Source organism: Xenopus laevis, chromosome 2S (assembly GCF_017654675.1).
Source record: "Xenopus laevis strain J_2021 chromosome 2S, Xenopus_laevis_v10.1, whole genome shotgun sequence".
NCBI lineage: Eukaryota > Metazoa > Chordata > Amphibia > Anura > Pipidae > Xenopus > Xenopus laevis.
Window position 1 is genome coordinate 39,277,638 of NC_054374.1, and position 27,479 is coordinate 39,305,116.

Sequence of the window (27,479 nt, forward strand, 5' to 3'; positions counted from 1 at the left end):
GTTGATGGTTACCGTAAGTCAATTTATGCTTTTCATATACAAAGTGCACTTTACTTGCAAAGCGAATAATTCATTCTCAAATTGATTTTGCAGGATTGACAAAGCCATGCTGGCTAGCCTGAAAGTCAAGTAAGTTATTTTCTCTTTAATTTTAACTTCTGTTGGTCATAATTGCTATTAAAGAAGGGTTTGGCCTGCAATTCCCATCCCTTTCATATCACATTAAAAATCCTTTCTCTTATGCCACTCTTAACCACAACTCTTCTCTGAAACCTTGGACAACCTGCATATTGGCACATACATTTTAAAACAGTTACTTTCCCAATTGTATCCATCACTGCCCCCCAAATAGGAAGTCTAAGACTGATGACTTAGCATTGCTACTTATTAGATGTCTTGAAAAACCCTGAAATCGCCTGCTGCCTCCCATTGATCCACTGTCAGGTGTTTCTTACTGAACACAAAATGAGAGGCAGAAGGGGTGATTTTGGATGCTGCATTATCATCATAACGTACTCTCTCTCTCTCTCCAGAATATGCACAAGTTTTGCCTTTATAAGGGTCCCCCTGTTGCACCCTCTTCTGGTATGATATGCAACCCCCACAAATGTGAATCACAAAGATGACATCCCTTTCTGCTACTCAACAGTGATGGGCGAATTTATTCGCGGCGAATTTCTACGATTCACCGCTGGCAAATAAATTCACGAAACCGCAGCAAATTCGCCAGCAAAAATTAGCCGTCGTCAAAAAAAATTTTTTTCTTTGCTTCGCTGAAAAATTCACGAATTTCCCGTGAAATTCGCAAAACGGCCCAAATTTGCCCATCACTACTACTCTACATTGGGATCATCACATTATAATTGCAGCAAATATGTGCTCTACTGGATATTAGTAGCACAGCACTGGCATTTCTCCACCTAGAGTGACTCCTTTTTGCCCCAAGTTCTCCAAAATGCCCTTTTGCTTTTTAAATACAGTAAAAAATACAGAAAAGTCCATAAACCGTCCTATTTATTGCTAGGATAGAATAGAAGGAGAATATGCCACAACCATATCCCCTTTGGAAATTAGCTTCTGTAACTCAAGGTATACTGCACCAGTGGCATAACCATAGTCACAGGTCAGTGCTAGTGTTGGGCGAATTTATTCGCCAGGCGCAAACTCGTGGCAAATTCCTGCAATTCACCGCTGGCAAATAAATTCGCGAAACCAGCAAAAATTCACCGGCGTCAAAAAAAAAATGGACACTGGCTTCTGTTTTTTTGGACAAAAAATGAGACGCTGGCGCTGTTTCGCGAATTTTTCGTCATTTATTATTCGGCGAAGCAAAAACGTCACAGATTCGCCCATCACTAGTCAGTGTTGTTCTTTAGCAGTGAAACTATTGCAGCCATAGAGAATTTATTCCACATTTACATGACAAGAATTTGCAGAAATTACCTTTAAAAGTTGTTTATGCATCAGATTACTGCAGTGTTCGTAATGGCCAACTTACACAACTGTTCTGGACAAAGTTAGGGGCAAAGCAGTAACAGTGAAGTACAGGGCTGTATTGCGCTGCACTAAGAAACAGGCTGCCCCACCCCCTTCAAATTGGTGCATGCTTAGTCTTTGCATGTGTACCCATTGTGATCATTAGACACAAGTGTTTGGTGGCAGGCTAAGGGAAAGTCCGGTTGGGCAAAACTCAAATTTTTCGTGATTTATTAAAGTCTGATGCTGCAAAAAGTCAGAATCCAGAAATCCGCCATCTCAGACCTGCCAAGGTTGTGTATGTTAATAGGAGAGGTCCCTATGCTATTTAGAAGTTTCTGTGATCTGTGTTGAAATTAGCCCAAAAAAACTACTATTTTGGCAGCAACGTAACTAGAGGGGGGTGGGCCCTGGCGCAGGACGTGCAGCCGCGCCCCCGTCCCCCTCCGTATGCCCGGAATCCGCCCAGAATCAGCGGCGTGCGAGCTGCCGGGGGGCCCTGAGGGAGTGCGGGCCCTGGCCCAATCGTACCCCCTGCTCCCCCGGTAGTTACGCCACTGTATTTTGGGCTTTTTGGGCAAAAATCCAAACAATGGTATGATTTTGGAAAAACCTAGGAGAAAACCTACAATACGATTAAATCGTGCTTTTTAAGTAATATATAATGTCCAATCGTGGATTCTAGTGTGGTCGGACTTTTTTATTTAAATAATCAGAAAATATCTGACTTTAGTAAATAACCCTCATAATGTTTTAAGAGGGGATTTACTGGAACCCCCAATAACTATTCTAAAGCTATTCTGAAAGGCCATACACTGTAAAATGCAATGCTTCTCCTGTATACAGCAAACAAATACAAAAAATTCTGTTTGTTTCAATTCCTGAGAGAAATGCCGTGTCTATATGCTTTTGTCATTGCCTTTCTTACCTTATGTTATTGAAGGGAATAATGCTACAAATGTGTTGAAACTGTACAGGTATGGGAGCTTTTATCGAGAATGCTTGTGACCTGTGGTTTTCCAGATAACGGATATTTCTGTAATTTGGATCCCCCTACCCTAAGTTTACTAAGAAACCATTTAAACATGAATTAAGCCCACTGGGATGTTCTTTTTGCTTCCAATAAGTATTAATCATATATTCTAAAGGATCTAGTATATGATGCTGTTTTTTTGTTAGAAAAAAAGGAAATCATTTGTAAGCTCCATAATTCAGAGCTTTCTAGATATTGGGTTTCTGGATAATGGATCCCATACCTGTAATACAAATCATTGAACAAAATGGCATTAAACTCGCATTCTTTCCAAATGCTGGGAAATATAAATGGGATTTTACATCTTTCCAGTACTATGCTAATTTTTATTCAGACTTGGGCACTTTTCATTTAAAGGTAGTTTTCTATCACTTATGGGCGTGTTTATAAAGATATTTTTTTACGAAAAAAAGTGTCAAAAGTCACATTTACTAAACTATGTTGTTCTGTTGTTGATATCTTCATTCAAAGGTGTGTATTTTGATTTATTCGTGAAATTGATACCATCATCTATGAATGTCAATGGGACCAGTTCTAGAAGAGATTCCATTCTTTAAACACATTAATAAACATTGCTCAGTTCACCCATAGAGAGCACGCTACCAGCAAGAGACCAGTCAAAGATTTTTATTATAATCGCTCATGTGGCTCTTATGGGGTGAGCGCATTCACCTAAATGTATTTTTGTTATTTGCACCAGACTGCAAGTCATGCAGCTCATTGAAATCATGCGGCCGGTATGGTAATTATAAGTTTGCCCAGTAAGTGGAATCTCATGTCAGATAATATACATGTGATTTATGATGCATGGAAAATAAACACTGTTATTGTTGCTGGGATGAAGACTTGTGCAAGGGGTTTGATAAATGGATCCTATTGTATGCAAGTCATTCTGCTGAATGTAATACATTGTGGCTGGAGAAGTGCTTTTTACGGGATTTTTATTGGAAGCACAAGACAATGAAACTGTGCAAACAAAAGGCAGGAGAACATTTTTAGAAATAGAATGCACTAGTAGTATGGGAAAAATGTATTGATCACAGACAGGGAAATATTGTACTGTATATTCTGTCTCATTATTGCGTTATTTTTTGCATTTTTTTTAAATTATTACTGTATAAGTGTCTACTGATTTGTATATCTTTTTTGCTATTGAACAAACATATCCTCTATCTAACAATGAATATAGATTGGTAGGGTCACTTATTTCAGTAAGACTGGGTGCTTTTAATCCATGTCAGCTATTATTATTATTTATATTATTATTGACGTATATTGTTAGATCTCAAACATATTGCACAGCGTTGTAAAATAAATATGTTTATACAAAGAACCTAATGAACTACATACAATGCAACGAGTACCCAACACAAAAGATGAAGACGGTCCTACCCAAAAGAGCTTATTTATATATATATATATATATATATATATATATATATATATATATATATATATATATATATATTTATTTATTTATTTTTTTTCAGAAGAACCAGCACTCCCATATCTAAAAAATATTTGTTTTTATTTCTGTTGCAGGAATGCAACAGAAATAAAAACAAATATTTTTTATGTATGGGAGTACTGGTTCTTCTGAAAATTTAAATACATATATTTTAACCGTGCACCCCAGCTGGATAAGCTGCAATTGTGTGCCTTGGATTGCGGATACTCATTGGACCGTGATATATATATATATATATATATATAATATATATATATATATATTCAAACTATGCACTGGCACTCAAGGGTATGTATCAGGTCAAGTCAAGACGACGACGGTTCAAAGAGAACCGAAACGTGTAGATGTAGAGGAGCTTATCTATATATATATATATATATATATATATATATATATATATATATATATATATATATATATCGTTCAACGATTGGAACGATTTTAAGCGATCGATCGAATGATTTTTTATTCATTCAAAAAAAAACTTAGAAAAGTGCTCTGGAAGGTCCCAATAGGCTAACATCGCACTTCGGTAGATATAATGTGGCGAAGTATGAAGTCAAAGGTTTTTTTTAAAGAGACAGTACTTCGATTATCGAATGGTCGAACGATTTTTACTTCGAATCGTTCAAATCATTTGATTCGATCGAATTTGATTGCATTTGACCAATTCGATGGTCGAAGTACCCAAAGAAATGCTTCGAAATTCTAATATTTTTGCATTCGAACTATTCACTCGAGCTTAGTAAATCTGCCCCTAAATGTCAGTGTATTGGGAGTTTTCTTAGCTAAGAAGGATTTAAGGGTTTTTGTGGATAACAAGTTATCTAATTCTGGGCAATGTCATTTTGTGGCTACTAAAGCAAATAAAGTTCTGTCTTGCATAAAAAAGGGCATTAACTCAAGGGATGAAAACATAATTATGCCTCTTTATAGGTCCCTGGTAAGGCCTCATCTGGAGTATGCAGTGCAGTTTTGGACTCCAGTCCTTAAAGGGCATGTAAAGTCTAAAATAGAATAAGGCTAGAAATGCTGTATTTTGTATACTAAATATAAACATGAACTTACTGCACCACAAGCCTAATCAAACAAATAATTGATGCTTTCAAAGTTGGCTACAGGGAGTTAACATCTTGTAACTTTGTTAAACATTTTTGCAAGACTAAGACTGTGCACATGCTCAGTGTGGTCTGGGCTGCTTAGGGATTGTCATAAACAAAGCTGCTTGAGTTCTGCATGGCTGAGAAGTAAGGCGGGGGCTCTCCCTGCTGTTCATAAGTATGATTGTTTCCCTGCTCAGCAGTTAGGGACCATCTGACAATTCCTATCCACAGCAGTAAATGAAGGGAGAATTTCACTGCATACTGTCAGCTTTCTTATAAAAACAGTACACATTTTTTAATTAAAGTATATTGGAGATAGGTTTCTTTTTCATTAAAGAAAGTAAAAATGGGATTTTATTTTTTTGCCTCTACATGCCCTTTAAGAGGGATATAAATGAGCTGGAGAGAGTGCAGAGACTAAGTGCAACTAAATTGGTTAGAGGGATGGAAGACTTAAATTATGAGGGGAGACTGTCAAGGTTGGGGTTGTTTTCTCTGGGAAAAAGGCGCTTGTGAGGGGACATGATTATACTTTACAAGTACATTAGCGGACATTATAGACAAATAGCAGGGGACCTTTTTACCCATAAAGAGGATCAATGTACCAGAGGCCACCCCTTCAGACTAGAAGAAAAGACCTTTCATTTGAAGCAGCGTAGGAGGACAGTGAGGTTGTGGAATGCACTGCCGAGTGATATTGTGATGGCTGATTCTGTTAATGCCTTTAAGAGTGGCTTGGATGATTTCTTGTATAAGTATAATATCCAAGGCTATTGTGATACTAAAATCTATAGTTAGTGTATGAGTATATAGAGTTTACGGGAGTGTATGGAGAAGTCAGTGTGTATATGTGTGGATGCTGGGTTTCATTTGGAGGGGTTGAACTTTATGGTCTTTGGTCTTTTTTCAACTATGAATACAGAGGGCCCTGTTAGGCCCTGATTAATTAAGAAACAGAAAATCTTCATGAGAAGTGTGTGGCCTAAAATACATTTTTCATGGGCCTTTGTAGCTCCTTGTTAAGTTGTTTTTGTACACAGAGAGACTTATGCTACCTCTAATAACACAGTTCAGCCAATCAGATTTTAGCAGAGTAGTTACTATGAATTATAATACCAGGAATAAATGTTACACAGTGTGCAATGAGTAGTGGTAGTAGTAGGAAGTTCAAGGGCAAAGCTCTGAGCAATGTTATGCGTGTTTGTCTAGTACAGGTATAGGCTCTTTTGTCTAGAATTCTTGGAACCTGGGGTTTTCCACATAAGGAATCTTTCCATAATTTGGATTTCCATGTGTCTACTTAAAAATAATTTAAATATTAAATAAACCCAACATGATTCTTTTTCCTCTAATAAGGATCAATCTTATCTCAGTTGGGATCATGTTCAAGGTACGTGAGAACAGAGAAAAAGAAAATCATTTTTAAAAATGTTAGTTTTTTCCTTATAATGGGGTCTATGGCCTTACTGTAAGGTGTCGTTCTCTGGATGAAGGGCTTTTCCGATAACAGATCCCTTACCTGCAATAGGACCAAAAAAACATCTGCAGCACTTCTATATTACAGCCATCCATTGTAATTCTTACCACATTATACGTCCCCAGTGCTGTGGATACAGTTATGCAGATGTATTTATGTTATAATTAGATGTCTACCCGTTTCTTTTTCATTTAGAGCACTGTTTAGATATCTTGATTTTACATCAGGTGTATTTCATGCCAAACCAGTTGTGAAGGAGAATTTTACTCTGAACACAATCACATCCTACAAATTAAATGGCAGAGAAGTTGAAACATATAATAATAATAATAATGGTGGTGATGCTGTGCTTGATTAGTGGCTGTGCAGACCATGTGATCCATTATTTCCAAAGGCACAATTTAAATAAAATGCAAATCAGGCAGAAAGTTGTAGATGCCAGACAAGCAATCCTAAATGAAGCTCTGATCACTGAGCTTATTCTTTGCTAATGAGGCAATTGTCTTCTGCAAGCCTGGGGTGCGCTTGTGCCTAACAGTATATTATAGCTAGTGATGGGAGAATTTATTCGCCAGGCGCAAATTTGCGGTGAATTCCTGCGAATTCCCGGTGTCCGTTTTTTTTGGATGCCGGCGCAATTTCACCGGCAATGTGCGCCGACATCCAAAAAACGGACGGCGGGGTCCAAAAAAACATCAAAACAATGTTCAAAATGCATCAAAAACAAGTCGCCAGTGCCGTTCTGCGAATTTTTCGCCAAAGCGAAATACCCCAAAATCGCCCATCACTAATTATAGTGTGCTGTCATCTGTGAGTAAAAATATTTATAGATTGTGAGAGTTCTGATGACTGCCTTATATGACAAAATTGATCCTAAACAACACACATCACCATACATATTATACACACAAACTGCATGCACCAACACTGATATCAGTGAATTGTCATCCTAAAGGCTCTGATCATTGTGGTAGAAAATATGTACTCCTTGCATATTTAATATAAATAGGGTCTGCCCAAACCATTCTCAACCAGAAGGTCCTGCTCGAGAGCAACAGGGGTTATACAACCCTTTATATGTTGCTCCCAGTGACATCAAAACAGATGTTTATTTTTTAATTCCAGGCTTGGAGGCAAGTTTTGGTTGCATAAACAACAGGTTTTCTGCCTAGCATAGCCTAATGTAGACTTCCAGTCCACATGGGACTACCAAATAGCCAATCACAGCCCTTTTGTGGCACACCAGGAAGCTCATGGATAAGAATGGTTGACTTAGATCAAGATAAAAAAACTGAACTGTGAATTTCCTATATAATGGGGGGATCCTAATAGCCTGTTCCACCATATCCTTGCAGTTTGGAATGTGGAAGTGAAAAAATGTGTTGTAATCAATACACTTTCAGTCATTAAATAAATCAACTTTATCTCTTTGTAATGCCTCCAATACCTGTCAGCCTTGGGTTGTTGGATACCAGGCAATTAATTGCTATGCTCTTAAATATGTCAACCTTATCAGTAGGTGGGGGTCCTGTAAAAGTTATAATAGTTGTGTGGTTTGCCAGTTGAATTGAATCTTATAATATATTAAACAATATCATATTCAATAAAAAATATAATATTTATAAAGAATATGATATATCAGTATACTTAGTGATGGGCAAATGTATTCGCCAGGTGCAAATTCGCTGCGAATTCTCGTGATTTGCTGGCGGTGAATAAATTCTTAGTTTAGTTTGGATGTTTCTAAAAGCGAATTTAACAAATACCAAAACCTGAGACATACCTCCCAACTGTCCCGTTTTTTCGATTTTGAGAGCTCAATCCGCAGGCCCTGGTTTGTTACTGAAATGCCCTGACTTTCTCTTTGATCTCTTGCAATGAACTGTCAGAAAAAGATACAAAGTTTCTAATTTAATTGGCCCTGAATATATACCTAGATACTTTTGTAACAATTCAAGATAAGCAGGTCTCTTGGGGAAACTGACTTGCAGTTTAAAGGGCAATTCGCCTGCATTAGCAAAATTGTAATAACACATTAAAAAACACAGAAATGTGTTCAGACTTTCATAACCTGCCAAATTTTGTAAAATGGTCATGTTAATTAGGGGGTGTGGCCACAAAAATGGACGTGGTCAAAAATGTTCACCACGCTCTGCGCACCAAATCGTTTTGCCCCTAGTTCTATTTCCAAAATGTTGGGAGGCATACCAGCCAGCCTTTCTACCTACAAGAACAGTCAGTTGTACTCAATGTCAAATCACAGAGCAGGTAGGGCTGTTAATAAAGGGGCATCACAGGGTCAGAAGAGAGAGAACAGACAGGTATGATTATCAGCAGAACACAAGGCATGTGCTATGTAACACAAACAAATGGTAGGAAGACCCAAGCTGACTTTTGGTTACATAATAACAGGCTTTAGCTACTGGGGTTATCAGGAAAATATCAAGAAATCTGAGTAAATTGACATAAGGACATTTAAAAGTCTGCTGCACATGACTGTTCTCAGTTATTTTGCTCCAGGTATCAAAATTAGCTTTTGGCAGATAGAAGCACACATCTCATACAGTGCGTGTTATCTTCACAGATGTTTGGGAATTGTAATAATTTTACTGCCAAGAGAAATAATTAAAAAAAATGTTAATATCAGATGCCATTTACATCCTCATATAAAAAAAATACTTTCAGCGATCATCGTGGGAAAGGTGTTTATTACAATTGCATCAGTTTATTACAAAAAAATATATATTTTGTGATGTACCTGCTCCCCTTGGATTTTGTCTCCAATCGCAAATATCCCATTTAATATTGATATGGGACAATAGAAACAAATGTGTGCTTTAATGCCGACTATCCTTGGATTTGTGTCATTGGTAATGGTCTTTGCTAGTGATGGGCGAATTTATTCGGCAGATGCAAATTCGCGGCGATTTCCGTCTCTGTCTAATAAATTTGTGAAATTGCAGTGAAAATACGGTGGCGGATTTTTTTTTACCCCGGCGACAATTCCGACACTGGCGACAAGTAAACGGACTCTCATTGACTAATGCACGTCAAATGTCGCCGGGGTAGGAATTTTCGCCGCCGTCAAAGTGATGCTGGCGGCAAAGTGATGCCGGCGTCAAAATTCTCGCGTTTTCTTGCAAATTTTCTGCCTGTTTTGATAATTTCGCACTAAAATTCTCTAATTTTGTGGCGAAACAGGACAAATTCGCCCTAGTCTTCACACATAATGTTACAAAATTCAGATAATTTTTTTAGGGATTATGGGCCATAGAATAGTTTCAAATACTATTTACATTGCTTATTTTAAAGGGATTGTACACCTTTAAACAAACTTTAAGTATTATGTAAAAATGTATATTTTGATACAATTTTCAATTGGTTTTCATTTTTTATAATTTGTGGTTTTTGAGTTATTGAGCTTTTTATTCAGCAGCTCTCCAGTTTGTAATTTCAGCAATCAGGTTGCTAGGGTCCAAATTACCCTAGCAACCACACACTGATTTAAATAAGAGACTGGAATATGAATAATAGAGGACCTGGATACAAAGATGAGGAATAAATATTACTGATAATAAATTAGTAGCCTGACAGAGCATTACAGAGTTTTAGATGGGGTTAGTGACCCCCATTTAAAAGCTGGAAAAGCTCAAAAGAAAAAGGCAAATATCGCAAAAAACTATAAAAAAATGAAAATATGAAGGCTAAGAAGCATTCCTTATAAAAATGGACTTGTTCAGTTGAAACATAAAGGACAGAAGATTGAAGTTACTGAAGTATAGTGATATTGATTTGCAGCGTATGGGCCTATGGGATAAATTACATTAACTGCTGCCACAAATGTATATGCTGCAGCCTTCTAGAAGAATTAAACAAACCTTCTGGGAACTGTTCTTGGATTGAGAGTATCATAAAAGTTAATAGACCTTTTTAGGGTACTTTATATTAAGGCTATGTAATCTGTTTTACTGAAAGGAACAGTAACACCAAAAAATTAATGTGATTTAAAGTAATAAAAAGATAATGTACTGCTGCCCTGCTCTGTAAAACTGATGTGTTTGCTTAAGAAACACTACTATATACTACATATGAACAAGCTGCTGAGTAGCCATTGTGGAAATTGAAAAAAGGTATTGGCACAGGTTAAATAATGGATAACAGATAACACCATTATGTTCTACAGAGCTTATCTGCTATCTGCTGTGTAACCTGAGACTTTTCTGCTTTGAATGGCTGCCCCCGTGGCTAAACAAACTATTGTAGAGTTTCTGAAGCAAGCACAACAGTTTGTTTTAGCGGTGCAGGGCAACACTGCATTTTATTTCTGTTACTTAAAAAGGCTTGCATTTTTTATGTTAATGTCCCTTTGAGCAAATCAGATTGTGTAGCCATCAGCATCCCTTTCTCTGTACTCATCTGCCTTTTTATACCCATGTATATAAACAGAATGGTGTATCAGTCTGAAGCACAGCCAGTGAGATATATGAACATAACCTTATGTCATTTGCTATAATATGTGATCAAATTCCAGAAAGTGTGTAAGAGCAAGTCCCTGTACAGTTATGGGACCTGTTATCCAGAATGCTCGGGACCTGGGGTATTTTACAATTTTTTTATTTGTTTGCTAAAAATTCACATGATTTTAAGGCGTAGGATTTGGTTTGGCCAGGCTCTTGGATTTAGCTAAATCCCAATATTTCAGGGCAAATCCTGAACAAATCATGGTTTTTGGTGCATTACTAATAAGTAACACCACAATAAGCACATAATCCATGCCCACCTTACAGTATTCCAACTGATAACTGGATATTCTGGCATATTGAATTGAATAACATAGGAGAGTAGGAGAGTTAATTAAGTTAAATTAAAGCTCCTTTGTAAAGCATTTCGATACTTCTCCCAGGTCTGATAATTATTATTATTGTTATTATTAAAATGTATTTTTAAAGTGCCAACATATTGTGCAGTGCTGTAAAATAAATGTGTTTATATAAAGAACATACAGAATGACAAACCTAGCGACCAGTAACCAATACAAGTTGAAAAGAGCTCTGCCCAAAAGAGCCTACAATAATAAAGTAACCTAATGCAGTTTGGCATTAGGCTTAGCAGATGCAGAAAGACTAATTGCTTCATATATTTTTTTCCCCAATTGATGAAAAAAAATTGTTGCGCATAAACTTCAATGTATTTTGCTAATTTTTCGAATTTTTGGCAAAACGAGACGGGTCAGATTTGCCCATATTCACAGTTGTTCCTAAAAAACATTTTTTGCTATAGATTTTTTTTTTATTAATATGTGAGCCTTTCTAGAAAGTATTATATGGTTGTATGTCTTGCAGAATCATTAGTGCAAGTGTAAGCTGCACAGCCTTAGCTCTGACACTTAATAATATCTATTATCTGGTGCAAGCTGAAAAATAATGATTGCTATAAAGCAACTACTTTGCAGAAGGGACCATGAATGTTGTTGCATTGCCGGTAATTGCCATCCTCTGGTTTGGGCTGTGTCATTTCATTGTTGGGAATTTGGCATAGAGAACACGTACTTGGTTTTCTTGACTGACAGCATGCAAGGTTTGAGGTCTGCTTATTAGGAATGTACACCCACCTCATTCATAGTAGACCATCCCTAGTCCCCCTTAACTGCTATATAAAGAAACCAGATGCTTCCTAATTATCCGTTAGCCCATAGGATCATTACTTCATGGCTTTCTTTTTTAATTGTAGTTTGAAATGAAAGACCAGAGAGCAGACCGCCAAGCATTTCTTAAGGAATATACTATATATAGTGGTGACTATATATAGGGCCCATTATCTAAACCATTAAAATAGAATACAATGTGATGATCTGGGGGAAAATTGAGTCACCTGTTTAAACTGCATTTGGTCAAACTCGAAGGAAAATTAAATTGTTTTTGAAATCAAAGCCTAACGAGTATGTGAGCATTATACCCAGTGTTTCCTGCACTTCCTATCATGTTCTGTTTTCTATCCTCCTTCTCTTTCTGTCTCTAAATCTCCTTGTAAATCCCTATTCTTTTCTCCAGTTTTGTGGTATATGGTCTTTTTCTATTTCATTTTCCATTCATTTAATCACTTTTCTTTACTTTTTTTCTGGGGGGTTTCCTGGTGCACTGGCAAGGAAGTCCCAACGTGCACAATTTTGGAAAAAGGTTATACAGGTATGGGACTTGTCATCCAGAATACTCGGGACCTGGAGCTTTCCGAATAAGGAATCTTCATACCTTAAGTCTATTAGAAAATCATGTAAACATTAAATAAACCCAATAGGCTGGTTTTGAGTCCAATTAGGATTAATTAGATCTTTGGATCAAGTACAAGGTACTGTTTCATTATTACAGAGAAAAAGAAAATCATTTTAAAAACATTGGATCATTTGGATAAAATGGAGTCTATGGGAGATGACCATTTCGTAATTCGCTTTCAGGATAACGGGTTTCCGGATAACGGGATAACACATTTATCTAAACTAAAGGCTATGTTATGGTTTTGGATCCATTTTTGTTTCTGAGATGTCCTTGCCACCTATTGTAACATATGGTTTCAAATGATTTATTCATTTTTCAGTAAACGGGTTCAATGTTTTTGCATCTAAATCGGTAAAAGCCAATCACACCTAAATATGAACATGGCTCTAACCTACCTGCTGTATCCTTTTTCATGTAATGAATTTAAAGTCATTTTGATTACTTCCCCAACTGTATTTGATTTAATACACTGCAAAGCCATACTTTTTAATTTAAACTGAAATTTCCCTAAAGGTTTATAAATGATTAAAGAATAAAGAAAGACAACAGAAGAAAATTGAACTTCATGACAATTGTATTAAGGGGTTGAATAAAATCTGATTCGCTGTAATATCCAATATTCCACTTGTTTATGCACCGAAACCAAATGTATTATATATTTGATGCAGGCAGCCTTGAAACTAGAGCAACTTGACAACAGTTGCTAAGGTCAGTGAACCACTTCTGTTTTGTTTTTGGAGATCAAATAAAAGCCTGATAAAATAATTTTCAGCCAGACCTGAGGTTTGCTGGATAGGGGTTAATTCTTGAATTTGGATCACCATATTTTAAAGCTACTAAAAAAATTATGTTGACATTGAATAAACTCAATAGAATTGTTTTGCCTCCAATAAGGATTATTTATATCTAAGTTAGAATAAAGAACAAGGTACTTGGAAAAAAGATCTAAATAGATTTAATAATAGGATAATCATTTGTAGGGCTTCATACTCGACATGCACCAAATACTTTCAAATCCTCTTTAAAAGATTTGACCAATTACTGAGCCAAATCCAAATTTTAGGGACAGATTTATCAAGGGCCGAATTTCGAGGTGATGGAAAAGGTTTGCAGGTCTCCACCCAGGGGCCAGGTACTGTTACAAAAAATGTTTCTGGTCCCCCAGCCCCCTACGGGTTATTCTTGCCGTGAAAAAATCATGAGTCACTCTTGACATTAAGGGCACTAATTTTAATTAAAAAATTCAGACCAAACTAGAATCCATGATTGGACCTTATTAATTATTTAAAAATCACAATTTAATTGGATCAGGGACAAACTCGATAGAATTGAGCAACAATTCAAATTGTGCAATTTTTTTTTAATTTTTTTCCTGAATAGCTCTAATTTTCTGGCCTTTTTCCTGAAAATTCCACAATAGTTGGATTTTCAGGCGAAATCCAGCACAGACCAGAGAATCTTCCAAATAGGATAGGGACCTCTCCCATTGATTTATATACAACCTTGGCAGATCTGAGATGCCGGATTTTTGGATTCTGACTTTTTCCATCCTCGGGGTATAATAAATCTTGAAAAATTTGAGTTTTTTTTATACAAAAAAAACTCTAATTTTTCAAGTTGTCATTCAGACTGTAATAAACAGCCCCCTTAAAAAAGATCAAGGGTTACCCACATTGCACACCAAATCACAGACTACCCATGCATCCACCTACAGACCACAGCCCACAGAGGTCATTTATGAATTTGGATTTCTTTTGAGCAATGGCAATGACTAATTTCTTCTGTATTAGATATAGTGCATAAAATTGCCACCAAGAATGTTTAATCTAAGTACCGATTCTCTGGTTTCCCACATGAATTGCCAAGACCAGTGAGCACACTTGATTCTATATAAAAGTAGTGGCCCATCAGTCATTGCTTATCTAATGGTACACAACAGCTTAGCTGCAACTTCAAGCATCCATAAACAAACAAGGACTGTTAAAATTTTTCTTCCTGGTCTAGTATCCCATAGCAACTAGATGTTTGCCTTCAAGCAGCAGACCTGTCAATTCTACATGCAGAGTCTTGACTGGCGGCCCGGGCTAATGTCCTATTGCCTCCGGGCCCCTTGCCTCCATGCTGCGATTGCGCATGCATGTGCATACATGTTTTGCTGCGACCGGATGATCATTTCTGCAGGCAGCAGGTCTGAGCCAGCGGGGCCCACAAGAGCTGGGGCACAGTCCGACCCTGGCTACATGCTGATTGGATGTTGTGAGTTAGGAAATTACATATTTGCTTGACTCAATTTGGTAATTTTTAAATTACATATTTAATTACAATGCCCCGTAATGTTTTAAGTACTTGAAGTGGAGCAATAATTATAGGGATGCACCAAATCCACTATTTTGGATACGGCCGAAACCCTGAGTCCTTCTCGAACGATTCGGGCGAAACTCTGAATCCTTTGCGAACGATTCGGCCGAATACCGAACCGAATCTGAACCTTAATTTGCATATGCAAATTAGTGGTAGAAAGGGGAAAAAAAAGGCACGTGATTTCCCTCCCTGTCCTTAATTTGCATATACAAATTAGGATTTGGATTCAGTTCGGCCAGGCAGAAGGATTCGGCCGAACCGAATGATGGATTCGGTGCATCCCTAAATAATTTTAGTAACTTTATAAGCTTTCCGAGCACTATCCTACAGTGTTGAATGGCCCTTGTAGGACACCAAAGCAGCTTTATGTTTTGAAGACTTTCCTCAGATCAATATTTTAGTTCCCCTACTTGATTTTTTTAATCCTGTAGCATTAGGACATGGAATTAGTAATGCTGTATCTAGCGCTTAAAAGAATTCCCTATCTCCAATGAAAAAGCCTGATGCTGCCAGTATCCTTAAATTTAAAGTCTGTGCTAGTGACAGCAGTTCATTGCCTTACAGAAATGCACTGACACCTCTGCTTTGGGTGACATCTCATTGCTGAAAACTCTGAATAAATTACAGCGAGGAAGCTCTCGGCAGAAATGTTGCTGTTCCACTGAGCCCGTAACCAGGCTTGAGCCAGACAACATAAACCTTGGGCTGTCCTATTATTCTGCCAGCCCATCCAGTTATTAATAAACGGAGTCGCGCAGGTGGTGCTGAGCTTGAAAGCGTTCTCCTTTTTCCTCATAATTCAGTTTTCATTAGTCACCATGGCAACTTTGAAAATGCCTGTTGGGGGAATTGAAATCTGAGAAAATAAGTAGACATTACAGCATGGAATCATTTGTGGAGAGCAGCTGAATTGATAAGCCTCAGCTTCTGAACAGTTCTGCTGCAATTAATTTGTCCAAACGTGAGGGCTCACCTTGAATTGGACGACTGCTGCCCTTTAACTTACTGTCACCGGAGACACCAGGAGGTTACCAGCTGCAACTTAAAAGTCCAGTCAGGTCAGCGATTCAAAATGTACCGCAGGATGTGGTGAGTTTCTTTATTTCCTATATGTATAGGGAGCATGCTCTATTGTAAAAGTGATGGGGTTTAAAGTCTAGCTTGCAAGAAGGCGCCACTCATTGTGAAGCAAAGCAAAGCAGCAGTTGCCGTCAGTGGGGCATAAATACATTTATTTAGGGCTGAGCTCCACAGACGTTTTCAGGCAGATCAGAGCGCAACGACGAAACATAGGCCGCAAGTTGGATGCAATCACAAGTGGCAAAATATAACTGGATACTAAAAGTCACATTTTAGTTACGTCCAATTATATTTTATATAAGCCTTACAGAACTTTTGTTTTTTTGATGGGGTCAGTTATCCCCATTTGAAAGCTGGAATGAGGCAGAAAAAAACACAAAAAAACAAAAATGACTGCTAATTGAAAAGTTGCTTCAAATTAGCCATTCTTTACCATAATAAAAGTTAAATGGATGGTGAACCGACCCTTTAATGTTGGGGCAGGGCTTCAGAATAAGCAATCTGTCTTTATATTACTAAACATCGTTTCCATTGCTGTTTGATTCATTGGAACTATTTCCCCCGGCTGTTTTGTGTACTGTTTGAAGTTATTTAGGAGGCAAATGTGCAAAGCAGAGTCTTGCTGTCAAACACTTTTCATTGTATCTGCACTTTTTTCTAGTAGCTTTTATGTGATTACAGCAAAGTGAAATTCCCTTCTAAATAAATAAAGCAGTTAGAATACTTTCTACCACAGGGATTTCAGTAATGATCTGACAGTCTGGCATGGTTGGCTGCATTTGAACAATTCCAGGGGTGAATTTATAAAGCTGTGTAGAAAACGACACATAAATACAGTTTTCAGTCCTGTGTTTATATAGTGAATAAAGTAGCCCCTCTTGTAAAATATAAGGATATTAAAAGTTACCGAGGAGTTTCATGACCATATAAAAGTATGAGGCCGAAGAAACTTATACAGGTCATGAAACTCCGAGGTAACTTCTAATATCCTCATATTTTGCAACTTGGGGTACTTTATTTAGTATAATACACAAGTTTCAGTGAGTCATGTGACAGAAATGACATCAGAACTCACCGTTTACAACTGATGACATCGGAACTCACCGTTTATAAGGATATAATTTATAAGATATTCTTGGCTTTTGTGTATTATATATATATATATGTGTGTGTGTAATATAGTATGTATTATAGTGGCTGTGAAACCATGAGTGTCAAGTTGTGTAACAAAGCTAGTAGACTTGTTTAGAAACCACTGTAGTTAGTAAAACCATGTAAGATAAGTACATTCTATGATGTTGCACTAACTATGCTAATTTCTACATGTGTTTACTACATTTACATGACTTCAGTTACCTTTGCAAAGTCTATTTTGTAAAATGCTTCTCTAAGTTCTGTATAACTCTTTTGTAAACTGTATGCAGAGCCTTTAAAAACAGAATTCACGTGGCAATGCAGAAGAACAGGATTGAGAACAGAGTAGTTCTGGGGTGTTTCATTTGTCCCCTGAATTCAGCATTAGAGCCAGAGAAGATATGGTCTCTACTATATGTGATTGAGTGAATTGTGTTAAAGTAAGACATGGATTTTTATGTCCTGTGTGAATTTACATGTTGCTACATATGTTTTTATAATACTCACATTTCAAGTTAAAATGTATTTAGATGTTCTTTTAAGGACATTGGGTGTTGTCCCAATTGAACATTTTGAAATATTTTGGACAATTTAAAAAAAAATCTTATGGTATATTAGGTGAAAAGTTTTAACATCTGTGGGGAAACTGAATTAGAACATTCATTTTGTCATTTAGTCTAGCTTATTATTAGAAGCTCTAATATTGATTAATAAAACTAAGGTATTTAGGAAATTAACTTTTAAGACAATAAGATGAGCTGTGCTGTCTGTGCCTAATAGGAGTGCAGTCCCATTGTTGTTTAAAGCTTTCCATACATGTAAGAATATGCACCCAAAAATCACTGCATCTGTGGGTGAGTCAGTTTATGAATACAACCTGATCTACTGGCGCCTCTTCTTCTCAACATGTGAAGCCAGGAGACAGGGGCGTAACTACAGAGGAAGCAGACCCTGCAGTTGCTGGTGGGGGGGGGAGGTATAGGGGGCCCCATGAGGCCTTAATTCATATACAGTTTCAATAGATATTGGTAAAATAGGTCAACCTCTAAACATTTTGGGGGCCTGTAAAATAATTTGCAGTGGGTCCCAGTAACATCTAGTTACACCACTGACAGGAGACATAGACAGATCTTCCTGCTTTCAATTCCTCTTGTTTGGGCCATGAGGCAAATAAGTAGATCAATGCGATTTGCATTCCTTCTATTGACTGTAACTCTTAGCGATTTAGTAAGTGAAAGCTTAATCTTCTGCTGTGCATCCTCCAGGGTGTTTTACCAAATGAATTACCGTTCAGATCTAGGTAAATAACTTTTGTCCATTGCAGAGTTTCAGCCAATGTTAAATTATTGCTTTAGAATCATGTACAGTAGTTCCCCTACAGCTGGAGGGATGCTATAAGGACACATGTTTAGGAAACACTTGGGCATACATGAAGCATTTTGATGGCTGTGGTGCTCTAAGGGAGCCACTGTTGTAAAAGCTTTTCTTTGCATATACTTTCCATTCAAAAAATTGGGAACGCCTCCACCTATGGCAGACACTAGTGACCTCATGTAACATAACATTAGAACACTATTGGGGGAATGTAATAAAAGTTGATATGGGAGAAATATTTGCAAATGCGAAAAGTTATGCCTTTGTGCGAACAAATTTTCCTTTGTGCGAAATTAACATAGTTTTAGTGAACCTGGAAACTGTTTAGTGACCACTTCCGACAGTTTGCGCCAGTGCGCAGTGAATGTAATAAAACTTCTTATGTTTGCTCCAAAAGATTACGACACCTTCAAGCACCTCTTAAAAGTGGGCAATGCGCAATTAAAATTCGCAATGCGCAAATAAAAATCCCAATGTAATAACAGTTTAAGGAAGATTATTACATTGCAAAATTAGACTTTTTATTCTTATTTGTGCTAATTGTTTTGCTCTTTGCAAATTTTATTACTTTCCCCCATATGGGCCTTATTTATCAAAGTCCGGATTTTTCTGATTATTTTAATCAAAAAAGTCCGACCAAACTAGAATCCAGGATTGGACCTTATTTATTAATAAAAAAATCACGATTTAACTGGATCAGGGACAAACACGAAAAAATCCAGCGAAAAATCCGAATCGTACAAGTTTTTTCCTGAATCGATCGAATTTTTCAGGCTTTTTCAAGAAACCTAGAATTTTTCGGATTCTTGCACGAAAAGTCCGACATAGCCGTATTTTTGCTGAAAAGTTCGACATAGTCGGATTTTCGGGCTAATTCCGGCACAGACCACAGAAACTTCCAAATAAGATACAGACCTCTCCGTTTGAAGAGGTTTGAAGTTTTTTTTAACACAAAAAAATCATTTTTTTTAGTAACATTTAGTAGCGTTTTTGGCATTCAGACTTTAACAAATAACCCCTAATACTGTAATCTGTTTCTTTCCAAACAGCTAAAGGTAAAAACCTTTAGCTCGTCTCAAATCTTTAATTCTTTTTTATATAGTGCCTTACTTTAGGGTCACTTACTTACCTCACTAAAGTTGTACCACAGCCACACGTAACCCTGGATATAATGCCAACTGGGCTTAAAAATATTTCTGTGGAATTGCATTTGTACAAGTGCATCTGCATAATTCACATTTGCATCAGGAGCAAGTCCCCCTGGCGACTGCAATGACTCTGGGGGTGGAAATTACTGCACTGTGGGTAAAAAACATGGAGATGCATGCAAAATCATACTTTGCACACTGTGGTGCACTAAATAAATGATCCAAATATATTTATCTTCAGTGACTAAAGCCAAATATAGAATGTGTATGTTGGCACAATAAAATTCATATGCAGAGGAAAACTCTGCAGTAAGGCCTGTTTTTTTTAATGATGCTTTGACCAAATTATATTTGTGTATTCCCTAAAGGATCAGTGCAGGTTCATTATGCTTATATGGAAATGGGAGAAATCATGGCATGTGCACCATTGTGTCAGGCTTCAATGGGTTTTGAACTCAGGACTCTATGCTGAGCTACTTGTGCACTTACCTGCTGTGCCACTGGAGCTCCTCAGGCTTGCCTCATTCTTTTTACTTCCTGTTATACTCCTGTCTTTTGCTTTATCTCTTCGCCCATCTTGTCACCTCTATCTGTTTCTTATTATCCGATCCTGGCCCTTTATAAGTCTGCCCCTGACCTCTGCCCAGTGCTTGATCATTAAGCCGTGACCTTGCCGTTGGTTCCTTGAATTTTTTTCTAGTTCCAAGTTGTTGTGACCCCCTCTGGTTCCTTGTTCCTGATTCCACGTCCTGTTCCAGTTCCTGTACCCTGTACCCCTCCTTGCCTGCTTTTGGATTTCCTGGTTCTGACTCCTGGCCTGTCCCTCGACTTTGTTTGTCTGCCACCTGCTTTGACTCTTTGACCAGATTCTGGACTGTGTCTCTGCCTGCCGATTTCTACTATTTCAAGTTTGTACATATATTGTGAGCAACTTACTTGTATCACTTCTCTAAGTTTATTGAAGTATTCTTTCACCATTATCATGGATTCTGACCTCCGTAATGCTGTGTATGGTTACACCCCGGGTTACCCAGTCTTCAGACTCCCAACTTCCTGGTACTGCACCACGTCTTCCCAGGGAAGACGTGACACACTTTTTACAAATCTAGAGTTCACTGATCTCAACCTAATATTGCTGTCTTGGGACCACTTGAAAAACCAACTGGTTGTTGTTCAGATGTTGGCAACTTCCAGAAAAGAGGAGACTAAAGCTATAGGAACAATTCAACAATCTGCAGAAGAACTGAAAATATGTCTCTGTTGATTGCCTATTATTCATTTGTTTGTGACGTTTTAAATCATGTAGAGTAAGAATGAGGATAATGCATACTCTGACCTTCCAATGTACTGAATTGCTTGCATATCTGTCACTCCTGAATGCTTATTGTACCCTTCCTAGCATTCTAGGTTCACAGTTCCATATTGACATATAACAATCATGGCTGGCCTTTAGGGTATTATAACTGTTCTGCCACAGAAAGGGGTGAAGAGTATCAGTAGAATGACCATTGTCCTTCGTTAAGTACTCTTGCAATGCACAATATGTATAGAAACTTGTTATTACTAGTCAGCAGTTGGTGAATGTAAAGTGAAGGCCAATATATTATATACTGTAAATATTCATACTACAGGTATGGGACCTATTATCTTGAATGCTTGGGACCTGGGGTTTTCCAGTTAAGTGATCTTTCCATAATTTGGGTCCTCATACATTATGTCTGCTTAAAATGAATTTAACAATTACATAAATCCAATAGGGTTGTTTAGTCTCTAATAAGAATGCATTACATCTTTCTTTAGACCAAGAGTCAGTACTTATTACAGAGAAAAAGAAAACCAATTTTAAAAATCTGAATTATTTGAATAAAATGGAGTCTGTGGGATACGGCCTTCCCGTAATTCAGAGCTTTCTGGATAATGGGTTTCCAGATAACAGACCTGTATATATTTTCACATACAGAGCCTTTTAGATTTGGGTCAGCTCTCACAACAATGTATATTGTAGACATCTGCTCACTATTCTATCTAATGTGGTGTTTGAAGTAAAAAAAAAGTAAATATATAGCAAAATCCCTTCTGCATCTGTTTTATGCATAGAGTAGTACTAGACAAAATGATTTGTATGCTGCATGTGGGCAGTGTGGGCTAATCAGTGCTTTTTGTTTATTCTCATTTCACACAAAGAAGGAGAATTATGAATCCACACAGTATTGTACTGCTTAGCAATGGAACAAAACAGACATACAATATTATGAGAATACAGCCATTCTCCCTCGCGGACTGGCCCTCAATAGCTCAGTAAGAGATTTCCTAAAACCTTTTCCAGGCTTCAGTCTAATTAGGTTTTCACTCGCTAAAGTCTGACTAAGAAAACATGAGGTCATATATGGATAAAGATTCTAGTCTCGTGTAAAAGATAAAATAATTCGCAAATCTAATCTGCCCCCTGGCAACTCTCTAGCTATCAAGTTTATATTCACTAACTAAACACTAATGGACCAATAGAAAAATGGGCAAGATGCACAAACACTGATAGAAAGACTGCAGATCCCAGTAGTAGTCAATAAATAATTGAATATATGTCTTATAGCGCAATATTATATTAATTGGGATGTTTGAATCTATTGCTGAGTTAAAAGGTTCAGGTAGAAGTTATTGTACCTGTACTGTATGTAGCTCCATCATTTTTGGGGGTCCTAAAAAGCAGGATCACATCATCCTGATGGAAGAGGGTTACAATATCAGGATTGCACACAATGATTCATTTATACCCTGTATTTGTTCAATATGTTTAATTTAAAGCTACAGTACTTCAAGGTACAGTAGCAGGGACAGACTGGGCCTTATGGACGTCCGGATTCTGTTGCATTTTTTCCCTTTATTGTGATTTGAATTTTAATTGAATATTTTATTAAACGACCTGTGGCTGCTCCTTATTTATGAGTTGTAAGTGACATTCTGTCCATATAGGACACTGATTGATCTAGTTATGAGTGGGCTTAATAGGAAGAAGTTTTCTTCATTTATAGGAAGAGATTTTCTTTCATTTTGGTTCTATTCAGCAAAGCACCACCCTCATCTTAAGGTAAACCATGTGGGGCCTATAAACATAGAGGGTTATTTACTAAACTCCAAATGCAAAAATCATGAAAAACTCATGATTTTTTTTTAAAAATCTGACTTTTAAAAAATCACGAATTTTTCTGAATTGATTAAACCCCGAGGATGGAAAAGTCAGAATCTGAAAATCCGGCATTTGGGACCTGTCAAAGTTGCATATAAGTCAATGGGAGAAGTCCCATCGACTTTTTGATGTGCGCTGGGTTTCGTGCAATCGGGGAAAAAAACGGAGTTTTCAGGTGAAAAATAACAAAAAATCATGAAAATCGGATGAAAAATCCCAAATAATCGTGAAAATCTGATTTTTTCCCGCATTGCAAATTTTCGGGAAAATGTTATAATAAATAAGCACAAAAAACCCGAACGGAATTGATCGGAGTTTGTAGCAGAAAATATTGAGTTAAATTCGGACTTTGATAAATAACCCCCTTAGACTGCATGTTTCTTTGTGGTGCTACTATTCACCTATATGTCCCATACACAGAGAGCACAGGGGTATATACTGTATAAGAGCAGGCATTGGGTTATACGTATTTACTACTTTGCTGAATCTTTCTATCCATAATATAAACACAAGTCTATATAACGCAAGCATGGATTGCATGCCAATAGATCATTTAATACAGGCCTGATATACTATGTGTAGTATAATTATTAATAGCATAAAAAAGTATTTATATCCTTATAAAGTGCCAACATATTCCACAGTAATGTATGATAAAACTGTATTTATACTGGAGCTAAGGCTTTTTTCCTCTGTCTTTTGCTGCTTTAGAAAGGCACTGCACCAGAAACAAGTGCATTTGTCAGAATGGGGTTCCCTAAAAAATAGCAGATGTTGCTCTGCCTCAGGTCTGCTGAACCGTACAATGGCAGCCATTTTTTTTCTGGCATCTATAAATACATTTTGGAGAAAGTGAAGGCAAGTGAAGGTGTCCTCCAGAGTTGAGAAAGTATGGTTCAGCTGCACAGACCATCTGGTTATAAATCATGCATACAAAATACAGAAAAAAAGCTGGTTTCACTGCTGTTATATTTATGCATTTTCTCTCTATTTTGTTGCCATTTTTAGAAGCAGTTGCTTAGGTAATGCTGAGAGAGAGAGAAGTGCTTCCTTTTATGTAAGGTTACAAAAGATTATGTTTGCCTCACAGAGTTATCTACCCTTCAGTATAAATGGTTACCAAGAAACAGAGTTCCACAGTATTAAATATACTGTACCTTCTCTTCACTCACCTCCAAAGGCTACACACACTACACATTGCCGCTTTTGGCCAACAAAAGGATCGTTGGGTTTTAAATGGGGACTTGAACTGAAAGCAAAGGTTTTATATGTGCTCCCTCCTGCAATCAGATCATTAATACCTGATTCGTCAAAGATGTAGGTGAAACAGTGCTTTATTTGAATTTCTGAAACTTGCACAGTAATGCTCCCAAATTGTATAGTAATACAGTAGAGAGCATTGGTTTGCCATTTGGATACTGCTTAGTTTTCTATGAAAATGAATTTGTGATGTTGTGCAAAAGTCTCAGAGATTTAATTACAACCCTTCCCATGACTGCTGCCTTTATTTCAGGCTTAGCGCTCAGGAGATGTTGATTTTAAAGAACATGTCAAAATGCCCCATCCTAGTTGTTATGAAGGACCAGAGGTGGCATCAGTATAAAATAAAAGGCTTTTTTTTTCCAAGTCCAAGATAACAAAAGGTATATATTTTTTTTCCTAAAACAAAAACCATAATTAGTGAACTTATCTTGAGCACTGTTGTATATAGTCCTGCTAAAGGGAGTTAATACGCTTTGTGCAATGTGCTCACCCCCTTCTTTAATCTCAGCAAGTGTCTCAGGCTTACAGAAAATGTGCTACACAGGACATAAAATTGGGGTGCACTTGTGGGATTGCTGCCTTCTCAGCACAAATACCAAGTACGAGGCAGTGGCACAACTACAGAGGAAACAGCTCCTGGCTGGAGAACAGGAGTAGTGTTTCTACAGTACCTCTACAGCTACACTACTGAAAATGACAGTTTCACTACCTGTCGGGCCCCTCTGAACAGTTTTCTGCAGGGGAGCCCAGCGCTCTGGAGTTACATCCCTGGTACCAGGGATGGGATTTTCTGCCTCATGCCAGGAACCATATGGTCATGAATTATCTCATTCCTTAGCCAGTGGATAAAAATCATAGATTTTCTTTAATAAAAAATATACAGAATGCATTTTCAACACGTTACTTTAACCATTTGTTGGCACACACTTTTTTTTTTTTTACTGTAGCACAGTTTATGGCAATCAGGAATACATGAACCTGTATGCATGAAAGATACTGGGAACTGGGTTTTTAGCTTAATTCCTCCAGCTAGTGGGCACTGAGGAATTACACCTCGGGGGAGTTTAGGATATATAAACCAACTGTCATGATGAGCACTCGGCGCTCCTTACCTTACTCCCGGTGCGGCGGATCCAAGATGGCGGCGCCCAGGACTACACGTGGGCGCAAGGACGCCGGCGCCGGAGCGCCGGCGCGGTGACGTCATGCGCTGTGGCGCCAAATTCAAACTTAAAAGGACGCCGGAAACCCGGGTTCGATGCCTGAGTATAGCTCAATATTATTATTGTGTTCCTGGGTCTCCCTGCTTGCCTGTTTTTTCCTGTTATTGATCTTCTGCCTGTTTCCTGACATTTGAACCTTGCTGCCTGCCATCTCGAACCCTTGCCTGGACTTGACCTCTCTATTGGATTTCCCTTGATTTGTACTTTGCCTGGACTCACTGGAAAAGGACTTCCTCCTTGATCCTTACTACACCCCCCTGTGGGTGCCGCAGGCCCCCGCTGACATTATACTCGGGCCATGGATCCTACTGAGGAAGCTACGCCTGATGTCGGACGTGCGCTCCGCGGACTGGCATCCCGCATGGAGGAATATGAAGCCCAGCAGTATCGCATAGGGCAGGCACTCGATACCCTTCTCTCTCGTGTGCCTCCAGCGCCCCCTGCTTCTCAAGCTGCTGTAAATCCTCCCATGGCGGTCGCCTCGTCCAACGCAGGTTTCTCGTCTGGTGAGCCTCGTATTCCACCTCCTCCTCGCTTCAGTGGGGGCCTGCAGAGGTTTCGCTACACAGTGCCAGATCCAGTTCGAGTTTCAACCCTCGCACTTCCCCAATGAACGTTCCAAGGTGGGCTATGTAATGTCTCGTTTGATGGGCAAACCGCTTGAGTGGGCAACATCTCTTTGGGAGAAGAATTCTCCACTGACTTTTGATGCTAAGGCTTTTCTTCAAGCATTCCGTACTGTGTTTGATGCCCCGGGTCGGGTCACTAATGCCCCTTCTCGTCTTCTGCAACTCCGGCAGGGAAACCGCCCGTATTCTATCAAGGACTGTCTATTCGCATTAAAGATGATCTTGTCTCCAGGGAGTTCCCTGACCTGCTAGAAGATCTGATTGCACTATCCATTAAGGTGGACACTCGTCTCAGAGAGCATCAAGTAGAGAAGGAGCATTGTAAAAGATTTCAACCCTTGTTGGCACCCCGCTTCCAAAGGCCTCTCTTGTATACTCCAGCTTCTCAAGCTTCTACTTCTCCTACGGAGGAACCGATGCAAGTTGGAAGGGCTCGTCTCTCTGAACAAGAAAGGCTCCGTAGACGTACGGCTGGACTTTGTCTCTACTGTGGTGGGCAATCCCACTTAGCTGTCTCCTGTCCTGTAAAGTTGAAGAATGTTCCTACTCAGAGTAAGACTGGAATTTCTTTTATCAGTGGTGTTTGTTCCAAGTCCTCTGAAAACTCTCATCAGTTTCGTGTTCCTTTGCAGATCCTGCTAACCTCCAAGTCAATTCCTGTTTCGGCCTTCCTTGACTCCGGAGCTGCAGGAAACTTTATGGACTTGGCTTTTGCTAAGAAGATTGGAGTTCCTCTATCCTCCGTGTGTCCTCCCATACGAGTTTTCGCCATTGATGGCAGACCCCTCTCCACTGACACCATCACTCTGTCTACTGGTGAAGTATCTGTTCAGACTGGAGCACTACATCGGGAGAAGATGTCCTTCCTGATCATCCCTTGTCCCTCCACTCCGGTCGTGCTGGGTTTACCATGGCTACGACTACATAACCCTTCCATAGACTGGTCCTCCGGTCAAATCTCCCGTTGGATTCTACATTGCCAAGGATATTGTTTAATTTCTCAGCCCATACAACGGGTCACAGTTTCTTCAACAAACTTATCTTCCTTGCCCTCTGTCTACAGGGACTATTCCGATGTTTTCTGCAAAAAGTCAGCAGAATTCCTCCCCCCGCATCGGCAGTATGACTGCCCCATTGACCTCCTTCCTGGAACCATGCCTCCCCGTGGGCGGACTTACCCTTTGTCTCCTGCGGAGACTACTGCCATGAAGGAATATATCTCAGAGAATCCCCAGCGAGGTTTCATTCGTCCTT

At 38.4% G+C, this 27,479-nt stretch overlaps 1 protein-coding gene across 2 annotated transcripts in view; it reads left to right on the forward strand.

Annotated features, from left to right (window-relative positions):
* Window positions 1–27,479, forward strand: part of rap1gap2.S (RAP1 GTPase activating protein 2 S homeolog) — a 440,223-nt gene that overhangs the window by 117,011 nt on the left and 295,733 nt on the right. For both annotated transcript variants that reach the window (XM_041583680.1, XM_041583679.1), the window contains exon 2: window positions 94–129. In XM_041583680.1, coding sequence (XP_041439614.1) covers window positions 107–129 — 23 coding nt within the window. In that variant the 5' untranslated portion in view covers window positions 94–106. The remainder of the gene's footprint in view (window positions 1–93; window positions 130–27,479) is intronic.